The 18,290-nt window shown below is 36.8% G+C and overlaps 1 protein-coding gene across 3 annotated transcripts in view; it reads left to right on the top strand.

Annotated features, from left to right (window-relative positions):
• Nucleotides 1-18,290, top strand: part of hhip.S (hedgehog interacting protein S homeolog) — a 106,281-nt gene that overhangs the window by 8,042 nt on the left and 79,949 nt on the right. For all 3 annotated transcript variants that reach the window (XM_041579560.1, XM_041579559.1, XM_018243278.2), the window contains exons 2-4: nucleotides 7,123-7,318; nucleotides 14,470-14,626; nucleotides 16,295-16,496. In XM_041579560.1, coding sequence (XP_041435494.1) covers nucleotides 7,123-7,318; nucleotides 14,470-14,626; nucleotides 16,295-16,496 — 555 coding nt within the window. The remainder of the gene's footprint in view (nucleotides 1-7,122; nucleotides 7,319-14,469; nucleotides 14,627-16,294; nucleotides 16,497-18,290) is intronic.

Below are 18,290 nucleotides of genomic sequence, written 5' to 3' on the forward strand. Positions count from 1 at the left end.
TGCAAATAGGACAAAATCAATAGAACAAAAAGGGGTCGACTTCTCCTCCTCCCCACTGAACTGCTGCCCACACGCAGAGTCTTGTTGCTTATGGCAAAAGAATAACATTGTCATTGTTAGTTTGTTAGTTGGTTCACTAATGGATGAAACTGTAGAACATCATTCTGCTTCAGTATCTGCTCTTAGTCCAAATGTTCTTGTCTTTTCAGGGACTAGTTGGGTTATCCCCCTTTTTCATCCTAGATGAGTGAGAACTGTCTTGCTGCAGGTTTTTAGTGTCAGCTTGCCCTTTATTCTTTTCTCAATCAGGAGTAGTTTATGATTCCAAGCATGGAAAGCTCTCCATAGTTTAGTAGACAGGCAGTAGACAATGTTTAAAACAGCAACTGCAACAGATGGCATCAAAAATTAATGTTTTGTCATTGTCTTCTCATACAAACATACATTTACTCTGAATTTATCTGATCGTGCAATGGTATAGACCACATTCTTATTACGTTGATCTCATGCATATAATACTAGTCCCACAGATCCCATCCACTAGAAAAGTCCAGCCAATGCTTGTTTCATCCACTGAGACTTATTGATGTCTGTGTGCAACAAAAGATTTACGTCATAGTATTTAACAATATAGTATCTAATCAGACTTGCTTTTGACTTTACAAATGTTTTTCTTCTGTTAATGCTACCACCACCATATTAAAAATACATCTGACAATGTTGAATCACCAGCTCTTTCACAAGGGCAACACAATATAACACTGTAGCCAGTCTCAAAACATTTATCCACATAGAACTGTCCAAGTGCTGTCAAGCTTACACTGCTGATATAAGATAAGAAATATCCTATATCCCATCTGCCATAGTGATGGATAATGCTTATATTCTCATCATTTCCTCCAAATGGAATGGACACTACAAAGCAGGAACACCACTTTATACCTTCGGAAGTATTCACAGCCAAGTCTGTCAAGATATAATTGTCTGATCATGGATCTCAAGTGTGTCTTTTTACAACCATTCGCCTGCTTTTGTTCCACAGTCAAAAGCTATTGTCAGTATCATCCACATAAACAAAAATCTCTGAGGGTTTCTGTAACACATGCCGATTTTTATCATCTCAAATAAAGCAGAAATGTAATACAGGTAATGGGATCCGGTATCCGGAAACCTGTTATCTAGAAAGCTCTGAATTACGGAATGGCCATCTCCCACAGTCACCATTTTATCCAAATAATCCAAATTTTTAAACATGATTTCCCCTTTCTCTATAATAATAAAACAGTAACTTGTAGTTGATCCAAACTAAGATAAAATTAATCCTTATTGGAAGCAGAACCGGTTTATTTAATGTTTATATGATTTTCTAGTAGACTTAAGATATGAAGCAAGATCCGGAAAACCCCATGTCCCAAGCATTCTGGATAAAGGTCCCATACCTTTACTCTTAAGAGGCAGAAATGTTCTCATTGGGTATGGGGAGAAGAACTTTCAAATCATTATATTTGTAAATGTCTGTATAGTTAAATGACATAACTATCAATTTTTGTCATGCTATTGTTTAAATGGAACTGCATCACTGAATACAAGAACTTTCTGTAACAACTGTACCTGGTGGTCTAGCGGGAGGGGGTCTGCAGCGGTTCTGGTTTTAGGGTGCCAACCGTTACACTTTACCTTTTCTACTTCTGCTAGTCTTTGCAATTGGAGAATAATGCCTTTGCCTTTACTAGGAGGTAGAGTGCAAATGAAACCTTAAATTTTCTCTAATTCATTGCTGTCTGTCATCCATCCCATTGTAATTTAGTGTTACTGTGCCTGAATCACAGTTTAAGAAAAAAGTAATTTTTGGAAACCAATGAAAACCTGATCAATAGAAATAGATGAGCTTTTCCCTAAAGGTGGCCATAGATGCAAAGATCCGCTTGTTTGGCATTGTTGCCAAATGAGCGGATCTTTCCCCGATATGGCCGAACGATCAGATTACGATGTGCCATGAGCTCCGGCAGGATCGGTCGATTCAAAATCAAACCTGACCGATCGACCAAATGACCTATCTCCTCCGGGCGAAAGATGTCGGCACACGCCACACACGATCCGAAAATTTTACGAATCCTCGATTCGTACGATCGGATCTGTGTGTCTTTGGCCACCATAAGGGTTAGGCACAGTGGGTGTGGATTTTTTTAGGTGGCAGAAAATGTGACCTGTAAACTGCTTTTCACCAGCAGTCACAAGTTTAGCCTAGAAATATTTCCAATGATAGGTAAGTGGGAGGGCACCGTGGAACATAATGAAAAGGTCCCACTACACTCGACCTCGGGACTATCTGCAGGGTGTTTGAATACTATACATGCATCTGCTTATCTCTCAGTACTCATGTTTATAACCACACCCTAGAAACAAACAGGCAGGTTAATTGGCTCCTGATGAAACTGACCCTAGTGCATGTAAAAGAGACCTCAAACTGTAAACTCCACTGGGACAGGGACTGATGTGAAAGATGAACAGTTTATTCAAGAACTATAAGACGTAGCAATTCGTCACAGCGAGGCGTCACAACTTTTGAAACTAATCTCGGCAATTTATCACCATATCGCAAACGTCCTACGGTTCATTGTGGAGATTTGTGCACTTAAGGTGGCCATACACATAGAGATCTGCTTGTTTGGCGACATTGGGTTTGGTGATATGCTCACATTGAGTTGCAGCAACTCACCTTAATGAATCGCTATGTGTGTCTTTGTCCGAAAGTTTTGTTTGAAGCGATTCCAGTCAATCCAGAGGGGGTGTTATTATCTGGTACTTTATTGTCCATGGGAGAGGGGCTTTCCCCCTCTATATTACAGTTAAGATCCTTGTGAAACTGAGCTTGTTTGACATACTCATATGCCAGGATGTATATGTTGTTTGCCTTGTTGGGTTGGGCAGGGTCATGAATGGATAGATTAGGGGTTGTAAAGGGCAATGGGGCTCAAAAACCAACTGTTAAATATCAAGGAAAAGTAATTTCTTCCCTGTACATTAGGCTTTATACATACAGTGTGGGTGTGTCTATATGATAAGTATCACTGGTGTCCTGGGTTTTATTTAAACCAGCACATTATCCACATGCTTTTTGTATGCTCTCTGTGTGTTTTTTTAAACACTCTAGAATATTGTAAGGCTATTGGCTCCTCATGAAACTGACCCTTGTAAATTCATGATCTTAGACAGTTGGGGAAGGGAATAATGAACAATCTGTAAAGTCATGTGTAACATCTGTGCTATGTCAATTAAGAATTCTATTAAAATAGTTTTCCTCCATCATTTTCTGTATAAACCAATTGGTAGCTCCCATTTGTGTGCAAAGATGAACAGGACAGTCCGTTGCATTCATATTTTTGTTCCATTAAACCCATTAAAAGTGGTAGCATGGGACATTTATACTATATTTATATATTTATACTATATAGCCCCCCCCCCTTACTTCATCCTGTGGAAGAGCAAACAGGGACTACAAAACTGAAAGGTTAGCTAATGTGATGGTTATTTCTGCAAGACGGAAAGTAACTTTTTAGGGGCATAGTTATTATGTTGTGTAAAAAAACGGCAGGATAATACACCACACAACACCATGCTTTGCTGTAACATCAGTTATAACATCAGATTATAGAGTTTGTCAATGACAGATAGGTTTTACATTGTGTTGCACCAGACAAAGGAACAGTCTAAAAACAAGTCAAATGCTGTAATTAATTGTGAAACAATATGACCCGTAACTTGTAGTAAAACAGCTGTAGAAAAGTTCTCCGCCTAGAGAAATAAACATGCACGGCACACTTTAAACCCAGCAGCACAGCGGAGGTTAAACAAGCAAGCAAAGGCCTGAATGATCCAACATTCACAATATTGGTGTTGCTGAAGAAAATGGGCCTATCAACCATAATACTTGTTGGTGTCACAATAGCACATCATAGAAATCTGGACTGTTGCTTCTGTCCGTTTCTCCTTTGTCTGGTGCTTGTTCAACATTCCATTCTAGCCATGAATGTGTTAAACAGGGCCCTAAGGAGTTATAATTGACTTCACAAGAGTATTAGTTTATTGAGACCAAACCTGGAGTGATGGCTCTATCAATCTTCCTGAAAGTTAATTTTACCACAGACTTCACACAGAACAAGATGTTAGGTTCCTGCTGTGCTGGGACAGCATGAGACACAGAACAGAATACTGCAATTTTGTACTTAGACAATTTATTGAATAGCCCATTACAAATCTCACATTCATGCACGTTTTTTTATCTGGCCACAACTTCCATTAAATAATATTTTTTGACAGGTAGCTAGATGCTTTTGTAGTCTGCCAAGACCTAAGTTATCAGTACCAATTACATGTAGGCCTTTCCCCCTTTTTTTGTTAACCTAAAGGGATTGGTTCTGGTTTCTTAACTTTTTCTCTTGCATACATTGCCAAATGAAACCACATGCACCTGCATACTATCAAATTAAAGGAGAAGGAAAGGCTAAAGGCTCTATATAAATACACCAGTAAACCCTCAAAGTAATGCTGCTCTGAGTCATCTGTCAAAAGAAGCACAACATTTCTTTTCTTCTATTGTTTACACATGGGCTTCTGTATCAGACTTCCTGTTTTCAGCATAAACCTCCAGGGCTAGGGCTTGAGCATGCTCAGTTTGCTCCCCTTTCCCCCCTACCCAACCTGCTGTAATCTGAGCCCAGAGCTATGAGTGAGCAGGCAGACACTCAGACAGGAAGTGTAGGCAATGATGCGTCTACATGCATTTATGTAATCTTTTCTAATAGCAAAATAATAAAGGAGAAACACATTTTTTTTATCTGAGGTGCGGTCCATATCCTTTTGATCAGGAAGTGATGTTACACCAAGTTAATATAGCAGCTACTATCTTAAAGAGATACAGACACCAGAAATTAAACTCTTTTTTACATCTATCATAATATTTTCTTTGAAAGCAACTTATAACTTTGCCATAAAATATTTGCACAATGCTTTTACATTACCTGTCTGATGCCCCATGTTCCTGTATGAGTGGGCTGCCATATTTGTGCAACAGTAGTCCGTTAGCATTAGAAACTTTAACTGACAGGTTGAGATGGGACAGTCAGGTTGGCAAAGCAGCCAGGTTTAGAAACTTCAACTAACAATTACTTACTATAACAAACCTCAGCAAAAAATGATCAACAGGACCTATAGGTAAATTTTAATGTACGTTCATATTATAAAAAGTAGTTTTTTTTGTGTGTCAATGTCACTTTAAACAAACAGATAGATTTTCTAGAGCTGTTTACTCCGTTATAGTAAAGCATTCTGCAGAATAAATATAGTTTTATAGCTTATACTAGCAGAAGCGTAACTAGAGGGGGGCGGGCCCTGGCACAGGACGCCCAGCCGGGCCCCCGCCCCCCTCCGTACACCCGGAAACTGGGGGGGAATATGCGCCGCACAGAGGCGCGCGGACTGCCGGGGGGCCCTGAGGGGGTGCGGGCTCTGGCCCGCTTGCACCCTGCTCCCCCGGTAGTTCCGCCACTGTATACTATTGTGTAAGCTATACTGTGGCTAATCTATTGGCAATAAACTGCTTTGGTAGCTTTCCTTCTCCTTTAAAAGGGCAAGTAATAGTACTTCCACTGTCAGGTAATATCAGCAACCCTCTTCTTCCTTCTTCATGCTCTTCTTTACATTTCTGATATATCAAATATTCAGTTACCCTCTATTTTACAGAAGCCTGCCAACTGGAAATTACAGTAACTAATTATTTTTTACTGGAAGGTCAAGAAACAATTCTCTTACAAAATGACATGCTTATCTTTGTATGTATATGTGTGTTTCTAAAGTAGGGAATAGCAATTGTAACTGAGAGTTTGGCTAAAGTAATAGATCTTTATTTTTTCCTTATAAACTGAATTGTGTTTTAAAGATCAAGGCTATGGGTACACAGGCTGAAGGCTCCAGCTGTTGTCAGTCTGTGTATGTTTGCAGGCTGAGAGAAGCAGATCTGCTCCCTGCCCCATCTCCATTGATTTGATTTGATCCCAAATCAATGGAGCAGGGGCAGGGAGCAGATCCACTCTAAAATAACAATTACCTACACTAGACAGACACATACACATTTTGTCATTTGTCATTTTGTAAAAGGCTGATTGGATTCAAATCAATGGGGCAGGGAGCAGATCTGCTTCTTTCAGCCTGCAAAAATACACAGACTAACAATCTTCTTTGATTTAGAAATATGACTGGAATTCTTCAGTATATGAATGAGAAGCTCACTCTTCCAAATATTCACTTCCCTGGGATTAACAGGGGCCTTACAGTTTCGGTCTTACTTCAAGATGTTTTATTTGCAATGGCTATACAGGTATGGGACCTGTTATCCAGAATACTCGGGGCCTGGGTCTTTCCAGAATTTGGATCTTCATACCTTAAGTCTACTCAACTCAGGGAAACAAAAAAGGGTTACGTTTCTCTGAGTGGAATTTGTAGCCACATGAACTCTCAGCACTGAATGAGCCACATTGAGAGACTTCCCCTGGAGGAATTTCAGGGGTAGGATCAATACAAATATCATGTAAAGCTTTTCCATTTCACCCACCTGCATAGTTTTTTATTCAAATTGACCTCTTAAATATATATTGTATGCATAATTTGAATACAAATGATAGGGATCATTTTTTTCTTAAAATATTCTATGACCTTTTCTTGCAGAAAATTTAGAATTCATTTTAATAGACCAGCTTCATCAATTATAAAAGGCCATTTACGAAATGCAGCTCAAGATTTTTACCACAATGCAGCCATTTTCCCCAAAATACTGGAAAACTTGCAGCAGTTTGCAGTTCAACTAATGGCTATAGGGAAAGGGAGACCTGTCATACCCAATCATGTTGCACTGTGTACCTCATTTACCAAGGTAGTGCAAATGGCAGATTGGCAAACGCCACTAGTATAGGTGAGTGCAAGAAGGTGTAATTGTTTTGTGTATAAGAAAGGTAAAGGAACCCTAATGTTCAAAAATAAAACACATTTTTGAAACTTTTTGATGAAAATCAGAGAAGAAAAACTAAATAGCTTTAGACTTTATGCATCTCTTTTTTTGACTTGTAGATATTGTCTGTCGCCAACAACACAGAATGTGCAAAGCTTGTGGAAGAAATTCAGTGTGCCCACTGCTCACCCCATGCTCAGAATCTCTTCCATGCAAGTGACAAATCAGAAACACCAGAGAAGCAACTCTTCCTTCCTGCCTTGTGCAAGGACTATTGCAAGGAATTCTACTACACATGCCGAGGCCATATACCAGGTAACTTAAAACCACCATTTTATAGAAGTAACTTGAAAAAGTAAGAGCAGTTATATAGATATAATGAAAAATACAATATGGAGAGAGCAGCAAATAATCTACAGGGTGATTGATAAATAAAATGAATAATACATCAAGTATAAGTCTATCAAGTTGCTTGTCCCCATCCAAATCTTTTAAGGCTTCCCTATCTCCATTTGGGTGCACATTTTTAATAAACTGGCAAACAGATTATCTTCAAGACTGGGCCTCCACATCTGTGTTGTTTTACTGCAAGCCAACTGCAAGTAGTTTGTTCAGCTACATTAGGATTTCTGGGACCAAGCTGAATGATATTTGAGGCCCACAGAAACAACTGAACAATCTTTATGGGATTGCAAGCCCAAAAATAACGTTCTGCTTGATGAATAAAAGCAAGTTTGTGAAATACATTAAAATAATGAAATGTTTTAAAGTTATTTGAAAATATAGTTACAGTTGAAAGCAGTATTTGTCCTTTTCTGCTGTTCAGACTTTTGCACCAGTGGAACAGAAAGAAGTTGGCTCTCCTATAGCCAAGGCTCAGTTTCCCACAATACCTTGCACGCTGCTGCACTGGTAACACCAAAAAATTAAAGTGTTTTTAAATAATTAAAATATAATATACTGTTAGCCGTAACTGTTAAAACTGTTGTGTTTGCTTCAGAAAGACTTCAGAAAGTATATATAAACAAGCTGCTGTGTAGCTGTGGGGGCAGTCATTCAGTCTGAAAAAAGGAGAAAAAAAGCTGTGTAGAATCCCATTGTATTATATAAAGCTTATCTGTTATCTGCTGTGTAAGCTTTGAATGGCTGTAAATTATATCTTTTTTCATCAAGCAAATTTCCATTTTAGGTTTTATAATTTGAAGGTTTCTTTCATGTAGTTTATTAGCTACCTGTTCTTTATAAAAAGATGCCCTTTAAGGTGCTTATTTGACACATTCACATCGAGTTGGCACCTTATCTGCCTTTGTATGGTGCCCACCAATGAGCCTGTCCAACTGATATCTGTCTGAAAATCCACAAGATATCAATTGGGCAGGTTTAAAAATCCTGTTGGAAGAGGAGTGCATTGACATATTGATAAGGTCTTTGCCCAATGGGTCTTTAAAGGCCCTAGGGCCAATTATCACATAAGCCCTATTTGGCCAAGCATGTGGATGGCCAAATAGGGCCCAGATTTGTTTGTTTAGCCACCTCAAGCATATCTGCCTGTGTATGGCCCCCTAAACAGTTCAATAAAAGATATGCTGAACTTTCGCTCCAGTGTTCCTGTATAAAACTTTCCTCTTCAAGTCCCACTGCTGCCCCCATAAGCCTTACATAAGGCAGTTCAAATAAATAATTAAAGGGGAACTATCAAAAATATAATATAAGCTTTAGCTTATAGAATTAAGAAACTTTTCTAAATATAATATTTTCTACCTTGTTTGCCAATTTGTCATTTATAAAAATTGATCAAAAATGGAATTTCAGACTGCCGTTTTTACTGTAATCTTAGTAAAATGAAATACTATGTTCTTTTTTTGCCCTTTGGGGCTATATAATCAAAGGCACTAAGTTTGCCAAGGAGCAATAACCCATAACAACCAATAAGGGATTTGTTTTCAACATTAAGAGCAATGACACAAGGGGGCAACTTAAGTAATTTGGTACCTGCTTTTTTTAAGTAACAGGGCAGCATCAACTTGCCTGAAATCACTCCACACTGACTGCTATGATTAACACTTCTCACTGTCTGTCGGTTAGCAATAGAGACTGACACATTTTGTTGATGGGAACTGAAGTTTTTAAACAGTGGGTGGGACATTCCTTTTGTAGCATATTCTTAAAGGGGAACTATTGCGCAAATGAAAATTAAATATAAGCTTCAGCATACCGAAATAAGAAACTTTCTAAAAACAATCAATTTAAAATTCTGTACTGTTTCTGAAATAGTCAAGTTTATCTTTACTATTCCTCTCTCAGCATCTGTTTATCTTCATTTTGTCTTCATGCAAAATGTGGGTGTCAGATATTCATTGACAGTTAGATTCAATATATCTTATAAGGTGGCTCCTTTTGCCTAAAAGATGTATTAGAGCTCATTCTATTAAAATCACCAGAAATCCTGTTTCTCTACATGCAGAATTTGTGCAAAAGGCAGTTATTTTGTTTCGACCGGAATCAGCTATTTGAGTGAGATCTAATACATCTGCTAGGAAAGGAAGCCCCCCTATAAGATATATTGGATCTAACTGTCAATGACTGTATGACACCCAACTGCTGCATGAAGACTACTGCTGCATGAAGAGGGGACATCTGCCATTGACTTTAACATGAATTCGGCAGGTTTTTGATGACGTATTTTCAGATTCAGACTTGGAAGAGCTTCAGGGTATAACAAATCTTGAAAAAAAATTGTGGTTTTTTTTTTACCACAACCTTTTCAGCATCAAAACAGACAAAAAATTGTGTTAATAAATAACCCCCTATGTATTGAAAAAGGATAGGATGGAGGATTTCCACATTTTGTTAATTCGGTTCTGTTAAAATATTATTGTAATGTTTGTTTCCTACATTGGATGTGTGTGAATTGTCTTCTTTTTATGAACTAATATTAATGATTAATATCAGTTCATAAAAGGGGGATATTTCACGCACATCCAATGTAGGAAACAAACATTACAATAATATTGTGTGACCTAAGATCTCTTTAAAAAAGTGTAATCAGCTCAAGGATCTTTTTTAATAACACTTAGATTTTCTCGCTGCAATAGGGGCCTCATTTAAAGCATTGGGTTATAGGTCTTCCATTTTATTGGGTTAAGTGATCTAATTTACACTGTTTGCAACAAAACAAGTGTGCAGATTTAAGCCCTTCTCATATTCTTCCTGCATTTGCTGAAGTCTCAAGGCACTAAATGCAGTATATTTACAAAGGCCATTTTTTAACTAATGTGTGAACAATTCAAAATAAAGTAACTGCATCACTTACGTATAAGTCCCCTTTGTATGTACACATTTTAAATGTGTTCTGTTCAATATATACACTCATTTATTGTATAGCTATAGAATATGTTGGTGATTTACAAATATGTGATAAATTATCCACAGCTGCAATGAACATAGTCATTTTCATGACATATAACCATATATAATATTTAGTTTTTACTTAAATTATAGTCTGTGTATGTTCTTTAAGGGGTTGTTCACCTTTCAAACCATTTTTTTTTAGTTAGGTTGTTTAGACTTTTTTCAAATTGCTTTCCATCTTTTATTTTTTACAGTTGTCCCAAAATTGAAGTTTAAAATTTAATGTTCGTGTCTCTAGTGTTTCAATCTTACAGCTCAGTGATGCAGGAGCATCTGAAATGTTAGAATTTGCTACATTTAGTTGATACAATTAGTTGATACATTTCTCAGCAGCATCTGTAGAATATCAGCAACTATTGTATCAATTCTAACAGCTGCCTTTAATGACACTCAGGGATTCTGCTCAGCAGGGACAAAGATAACAAATGTATCAACTAAATGTATCAATTTAGAACAGTTACAGAGTCGGCTCCCCCTCATAGAGCTGCTTTAGAAGGTGAAAAATTAAACTTTTCACTTCAATATTAGAAAAACAGCCACAAATAGAAAATAGAAAGTAATTGGAAAAAATCTTTATTTCTGGTGGTTTCAATTTTAGTGTTAGTGTTAGTTAGTGTTACTGCAACAATGCAGTAGTATCAACTTTTGGCAAACTGCATACAGTATATTGTTACATAGTAAACATATTTGAAGAGGTTATTTTTATTTGAGATTGGTTAATTATCACAATTGCCATGAAATATTAAGACAGATTTGTATCAGGACTTGAGGGAGGTAGAGGCAGGAGCTATGAATAATGGGGGGGGGGGGCGGGTGCTTGATAATGCACCTGACAGCATCTGCTTGACTTCTAGGTATGGCCAACGTTTTCAACAAACTTCAAACAAACTTGCCCACTTGAATACTTTTCAAGCTGTACAATTAGCAGTGATGTGGATGGCTGATTCAGCCTTTGTGCTCAGCATTATTTATAGGAAAAGAATTATGAAGGCTTGGATAAAATCCGCTGGGGTATTTTACCCTTATTTTTATTACATTTTCCCGAAAAAAAATCAGATTTTCAAGAATTTTTCTGATTTTTTCATCCGATTTTCACGATTTTTTCATAATTTTCACCCGAAAACTCTGAAAACTTTGGGGTATTGCCTGAAACCCAGCGCACATAAAAAAATCATTGGAACTTCTCCCATTGACTTATATGCAACATCGACAGGTCTGAGATGCAGGATTTTCAGATTCTGACTTTACCATCCTTGGGGTTTAATAAATTCAGAAAAATTCATGATTTTTTTAACAGTCAGATTTTATTTAAAAAAAAAAAAGTCAGATTTTTATAAAAAAAAAAAATCACACATTTTTTGTGATTTTTGCATTCGGAGTTTAGTAAATAACCCCAAAGCCTTCCCACAAAAATGACTGTATCCTGATGGTATATCACTAAATCCTCCTGGAGAAAGCAGTCAGTTATACTCCAAAAACAAAAAGGTTTATATCTTTCCACCTACATGGAGTACAGTTTGATTCTACCAAATCAAGAAAATCTGCAGTAAATATTGCTTATTATCCAGCATTAGGCAGAATCATTTTATATCCATATTTGCTAAAAGATACATTTTGAGTTGAGGGCACTACAAGCCTGTGCCTCATTTTTACCCTATAACGTGTCACGGTTTACTCCAGGCATTTTATTCTTTTTACTCCTTTTTATAACAGGCAGCTTTTAGTGAGTACAAATGATTATTCCAGGCCAATCAGTGGCAATAAAAAGAACCCCTATCTACTAGTTCTACTATGTGCCTTTTGAGTGAAAATAAAGAGGATAGCAGATATTTTATTTTACTGAGGCCAGATTTCTATGATATATATATCTGTTAAGCCATTTTGCAACGTAACTTTTGATTTCTGAACTCTTGAGGTGCTGATGCACTTGAGCAATCCTGCATATATGATAAGTAATAGTGCACATAATCCATGTCCTGAAAATTATCTGTTTAAAGCAAAATATATAGAAACTAACCCTAACTTGTAAACAGAATCTATTTGCTTTAAAAGCAGATTTTCAGAATGCCTGAGAAGTATATTTGTTGTGAGATCTTGCAAATGGTTTCCTTCTTTTTAAAGATATATGTCATACAAGCTTTTAATCATTTTCCCAGAAAAGGAAGAGTTAAGTAGAAAGAAGGGAGTAAAGCTTGAAACAAGCATGGAGGAACACAGGAGCCAGAGCTGCTGGAACCTCATTCCCCAGATCAACATATGTGGTGATGAATGACAAATTTATTTTTCTACAAAGGATGTGTATATGTAAAACTCTGAAGTGCATCAAGATGTCAAGTGCTTTTTGTGGCCACCCAAGCTGCTTTGAAAGATAACCAGATGAAAGCATAACTAGCACTGGATAGAGACACACTGCTTGGCAGTAGGAGAACCATCAGCAGCCGCCAAGCCAGGGGCCAATTTTCATTGTCTGCATCGCAAAGTTGCTGATAATTATTTTAAAGATGTATTTAAAAAAGTGGAGAATTCTTGAGATGGCCTTAGAGATTTCGTTTATCCCTAATGGCTAAAAGAAAAGAACAGGCTGTGAACACACAGGCTGTTTTTAGAGGCTGATTTCAGCCTGAGTATTTGGGCTGATCTCAGCCTGTGTGTGACAGAACACAAGCTGATAGGATTCAAATCAATGGAGCATGGACACTGAGCAGATCTGCTTCTCTCAGCCTGCAAAATTACTCAGGTTGAAAACAGCCACTGAAAAACAGCCTGTGTGGCCATAGCCTTTATCTTCCATGTTTCCATACAATAGGACTGCAAGTCTGTGGCCCTCTGTTTGTTAGTCCTGTTCCCAGCACTATTAGTTGTAGACTTCACAGTAGCTAGAGGGAAAGCAGGCGTGACTTTTCGAATCATCCAAAACAAAAAATAATGCAACTTAATATGCCCTAAAACTCATAAAGATGCTTCTCCAACATAGCCACATAACTTCTGAAATCAGCATCAGCCTAACACCTTTTCTAATTTCAAAGCTTCAACACAGATATGGTGCCCCAGAATGCTGACCTGGGGCCTTTATTATTTATTGTCTGCATGTTTCAGTGTCTGACAACTACAGTAAAACCTCAATTTTACACCCCCTGAGTCTGTTTTCCTGCATTTTACACCATTTTTGTGGTTCTGCCAATATACATTGCATAATGCCTTTTCCTGAGTTTACAATTTCCCTGATTTATCAGGACTCTGTAAAAAATAAATTGGGGGGTTATACTTTATTTTAAAGATTTATTATACAAGTGGATAGTGGTTTATATGGGCTCAGATATTTTGTGTATTTCTGCACTAAAGTTATAGTCCCAAAGGGCCCAGAAATTGACACCTAAGTAATCTCATTCAAATATTGCAAAAGCAATTTTGCAGTTGGTCTGTATTCTAGTTTTTGGCATTTTGGCATTATGTTCTTTTACCCGCCACACATTTTTTTTAACAGAGCATTAAACATATGTTCATTAAAACTGATGCTCTCAATGTGTTATTCCTATATGGCAGTTTCTCAAACCACATTTTTCATAATTTAAATTAATTAATAAGTAACTGTGTATATTAGTGACTTCTAGCAATCAGGATATCCCTATGCAGCATAATGTTTCTAATTCAAAGATCTTATTCTGCCAATGTGTAGTATGAATTCTTGGCATGCCGAAAGAAGGGAAAAAAAGAGAAAAATATGCCAAAAATGTGTAAGCACTGCCCAAACATCAAAAATCCATTAATGATTATTATATATCAAAATAAGAGAAGGGGAGAAGCTCACAGTTCACCCCAGTCTGAGGGTGCAAATGATACCAAGCAAAAAGTTATGTGAGTGTCCCCAAAAAAATGTATTAACAAATAAGGTGTTAAAAGTAAAAAAAACATTTATTAGGACATGAGAGACAAGGACCTAACACGTTTCATGCCTGCTGGGTCACTAACTCATAGGCTGTGTCTTATTCTGCCAATGTGTAGTGAATTCCTGGAATGCCGAGCTAAACTTGCTCACCCCTTTGTCTTTCTTGCAGGTTTAATTCAAACTTCAGCAGATGAATTTTGCTTTTACCACGGCATTAAGGACAGTGGACTATGCTTCCCAGACTTTCCAAGGAAGCAGATACGTGGGCCAGCGTCAAACTACTTGAATCAGATGGAAGATTATGACAAAGTGGAAGAGATCAGCAGGTTCATAAAGATAAATTCTCTTTAATCTAAAAGAAAAAAACTCTTGACATACTTTTGTGGTTTTGACAGGGATTCAACTTAGACTGCCCTTATGTTCAGCAGATGTGCCCTCCAGATGTTTTACTCATCTGCTGTTTATATGATTTCTTGGGAACAAATGTCCTTTTAATATTCTGAATGCTAGTCATGCTTTGTTGGATGTTAGAATGTGCGCCCAGGGTTTTTATTTCTAGGTTTTCCTCTGGAAGCAAAACAGTTGTATTTCTATTAAGTAATACTATTATGTAATACTTTATTTCTTTATTATTACTGTTCCTTCATTCAGCAGGGACCCTTGCTGAGTTTTTGCTTAAATGTTACAGTATCTGATTATAAACCTGAAACTGAAAGCATGCATTTCATTCTATATTGTCACATTTTTTTTCATCTATCTTAATATAGAAAAACACACATTCATAAATTGTTTCTATTTATTTTTAAATTGAAAAAGAAAGAGAAAGGAATTAGTTAGCACTTTCAGCTCAAAAAATACTCACAACAAGGAGTGGGGAGCAAGGAGCAAATAGATATAAACCTGTATTAGAGTCTATGGGGGGTATTTAATAAAACTCAACTTTTTTGGACTAATTAAAAAATTATGGACTAATTAAAAAAAATGCAACCGAACTCCCAAACCTGAATACCCTTAATTTACCAATAAATCTTATTAAAAAGTCGTTGCAGGAAAAAGTATCGACAAAATCGATTGGACACTCGATCATGCGAATCACCCAATCGTGTCATCCATAAAACTCGACCTTACCAAATGAAAACCAGTCCAAAACCTCTCATAGATCATGAAGGAAAGAAACATCTTCAAATTGTTAAAGGGACACCTGCCATTTACTTTTACATGATTTCAACAAGTTTTAGCTGGAATATTTTAGGATTTGAATTTTTTTTTGCTCCTCTACAAATTCAAGTTTTTCCCCTTTAAAAACTCAACCAGAAAAAAATTAGATTTAATAAATGGACCCCTATATATATATATATATATATATATATATATATATATATATATATATATATATATATATATTCTGATCTAAAGCTGGCCATAGACGCAAAGACCTGATCGTACGAATCGAGGATTCGTATATATCTAAATGAGTATAATGCACTGGTACATTTTTATTTTTTTAGACAATATGTCTCCTTCAACAAAAACTAAGAAAGTTGTTTTGCATTACAGTCATTGTCAGACTGGGACACCAGGGGCCCACCAGAAAACCTTAGACTGTGAACATACTTTCCAAAATATTATTCCTCCTCTCCTCACTCAACCTCTTTAGTCTCCTAGTCTTTTATATCTACATACTATACTCTAGTCTTCCATTATTGAGCCTCTTTTTTCTCCATAAAGAAATAAGGAATGACCATGAAATATGCTAAATGTCTAGAAGCAATAGGGCCCACTTACACATGGGCCCACCTGGAATTTTCCTGGTATCCCGTTGGGCAGTGCGACACTGATTGCAGTTTATTTTATTATGTAACTGGTTAAGGTGGAAATGCCCATATTACCATATTTTACACTATAGGAAAAAATATATATTTATGTCTTCAGGTAAAGTTATTTAATTGTACCTTCAGCAGTAGTCACGCTGACCATTGCTTTTCTGTTCATAGCAAACATAAGCACAATTGCTACTGTATCCAGGAGGTTGTGAGAGGCTTAAAACAACCGGTTGGTGCAATGCATAGTGGAGATGGATCACAACGACTCTTCATACTTGAGAAGGAAGGCTATATAAAGATTCTTACACCTGAAGGAGATCTGTTAAGGGAACCTTTCTTGGACGTACATAAAGTGGTCCAAAGTGGAATCAAGGTAAGATATTTGGAATGTCTTCCAATATTTCGTACAGAAATGTTGTTGCTTTGTATGTTACATTTAGTCCCATTTGTCACTAGGTGTGTTAAACAAATGCATACATATCTGTATAAAAAGATTTAAAATGAGTTTAGCCTAAAGTGACAGCAATGAGATACAATGAGTGGAACAATGCAAAGGAGGCCACGCCGTGTACGGCCCCTCACATGGTATTTGCCAGTCATGAGCACCTTAAATTTGTACCTAATTTATACAGCCTTCTATTATCTGAATTTGATTTGATGTTTTGTATTATAATTTGATTAATTTAGGTTTGCATAAAGGAATAGCAGTTCAGTGGCCAGTGAGCAGCAGAACCCTTATGACCTTTTATCACTTTTTGTAAATACAAATATGGCCAAAGGCCTAAGGCATATAGTTATACAATGAAAGTTGCAAATCAGTGCTTTTCAACCCCATTTTTTTACTGAACTTAATATCACATGGTTATGAGAAATTCTGCATGATCTAAGTCGTTGATTAAATTGGAGCTTCGGTGTTTGATTTTTTTGTATTGTTGTTGTTTTGTTTGTTAATATAAATAATCATGTTAAAGGGAGCTACTACATAAATGGTTTAGAAAAAATATAGTGATTTTTAGCATAGACCATAAAAATGGTGAACATGGCACTATACACTACCAAAAAAGAATGTTATCAAGTGTAAATTACAGTCTGGGACCAGCAAAATGTATTTAATCCTCAGCCCTAATACCATTACACTCTAAAGCTCCCCATAGAAGCGACGATTCTTCTTGCCGAACGACCGATTTTAGGGAAGCCCGACCAATCCTTCGAAATTATCGTGCGGTTAGTGGGATTCGAACAAACGTACATCTTACGATTTTTCGGCCGACATCTGTCAGGAAATTGATTGGCCAGGTCAAAAAATCTTTGTCGGTCCCAGTGCAATCTATCTATGTTTGCAGGGCCAAGCAGGCAGCTCCCCTTTGTTTTCCTGGCAAATTGGTCTTTTTAGTTGATGGTCAATTCGTACGATCGTACGATCGTTCTGAGAAGATCGTGGTCTCACGATCAGGATCTGATCTTTTAAAAATCTCAACATCTATGGCCAGCTTAAGCTTCATCCTATAAATCTGTCACGTTCGGCAAGAAGAATCGTCGCTATGTTATATTTGATTGAAGCAGATATTCATAAAAAGAAAAGGACATTTGTAAAAAAATAAGATTCACTAAGGACCTAAATGCATTTTCTCCTGAGCTCAGATGTACCTCAGCAGGTTAATTCTCCAGCCAAATACTGTTCCCAGAATAGTCACAGAATTTGGAGATTTTGGGAATATTTATTAATCAGGAATAAAGTTTGGAACATATTAGGTCATTGGTATAATTTAGTGGGCAGCTTGCCAATAGATGCCAGTTAGCAGCTGCCTTTTTTGGCTGGCAAAGAGTATACAGTAGAACCCCCTGATTTTAAGTTTTTCCTCATTATACGTTGTTGTTTTTTGGTCCCACCTATATATTATGCATAATACATTTTCCTGGATTTTACATAATAACATTTTTTCTGGTCCCATGAAAAACGTAAAATGGGGGTTCTACTGTATTTACATTATTCTCAGTTAGCATCTATGGACTTGCCAACTTTTGCAACCTTTGTATCATCTGCATACATTAAAGTATATTGTTTAGTAAATAGCTTTAAAACATTCAGTATATTCCAGTAGTCATTAATCTCAAGACTCAAAAGATTGGACAGCAATGCTTTTAATGTCATGCTAGGTAATGCATA

This window comes from Xenopus laevis, chromosome 1S (assembly GCF_017654675.1).
Source record: "Xenopus laevis strain J_2021 chromosome 1S, Xenopus_laevis_v10.1, whole genome shotgun sequence".
Lineage (NCBI taxonomy): Eukaryota > Metazoa > Chordata > Amphibia > Anura > Pipidae > Xenopus > Xenopus laevis.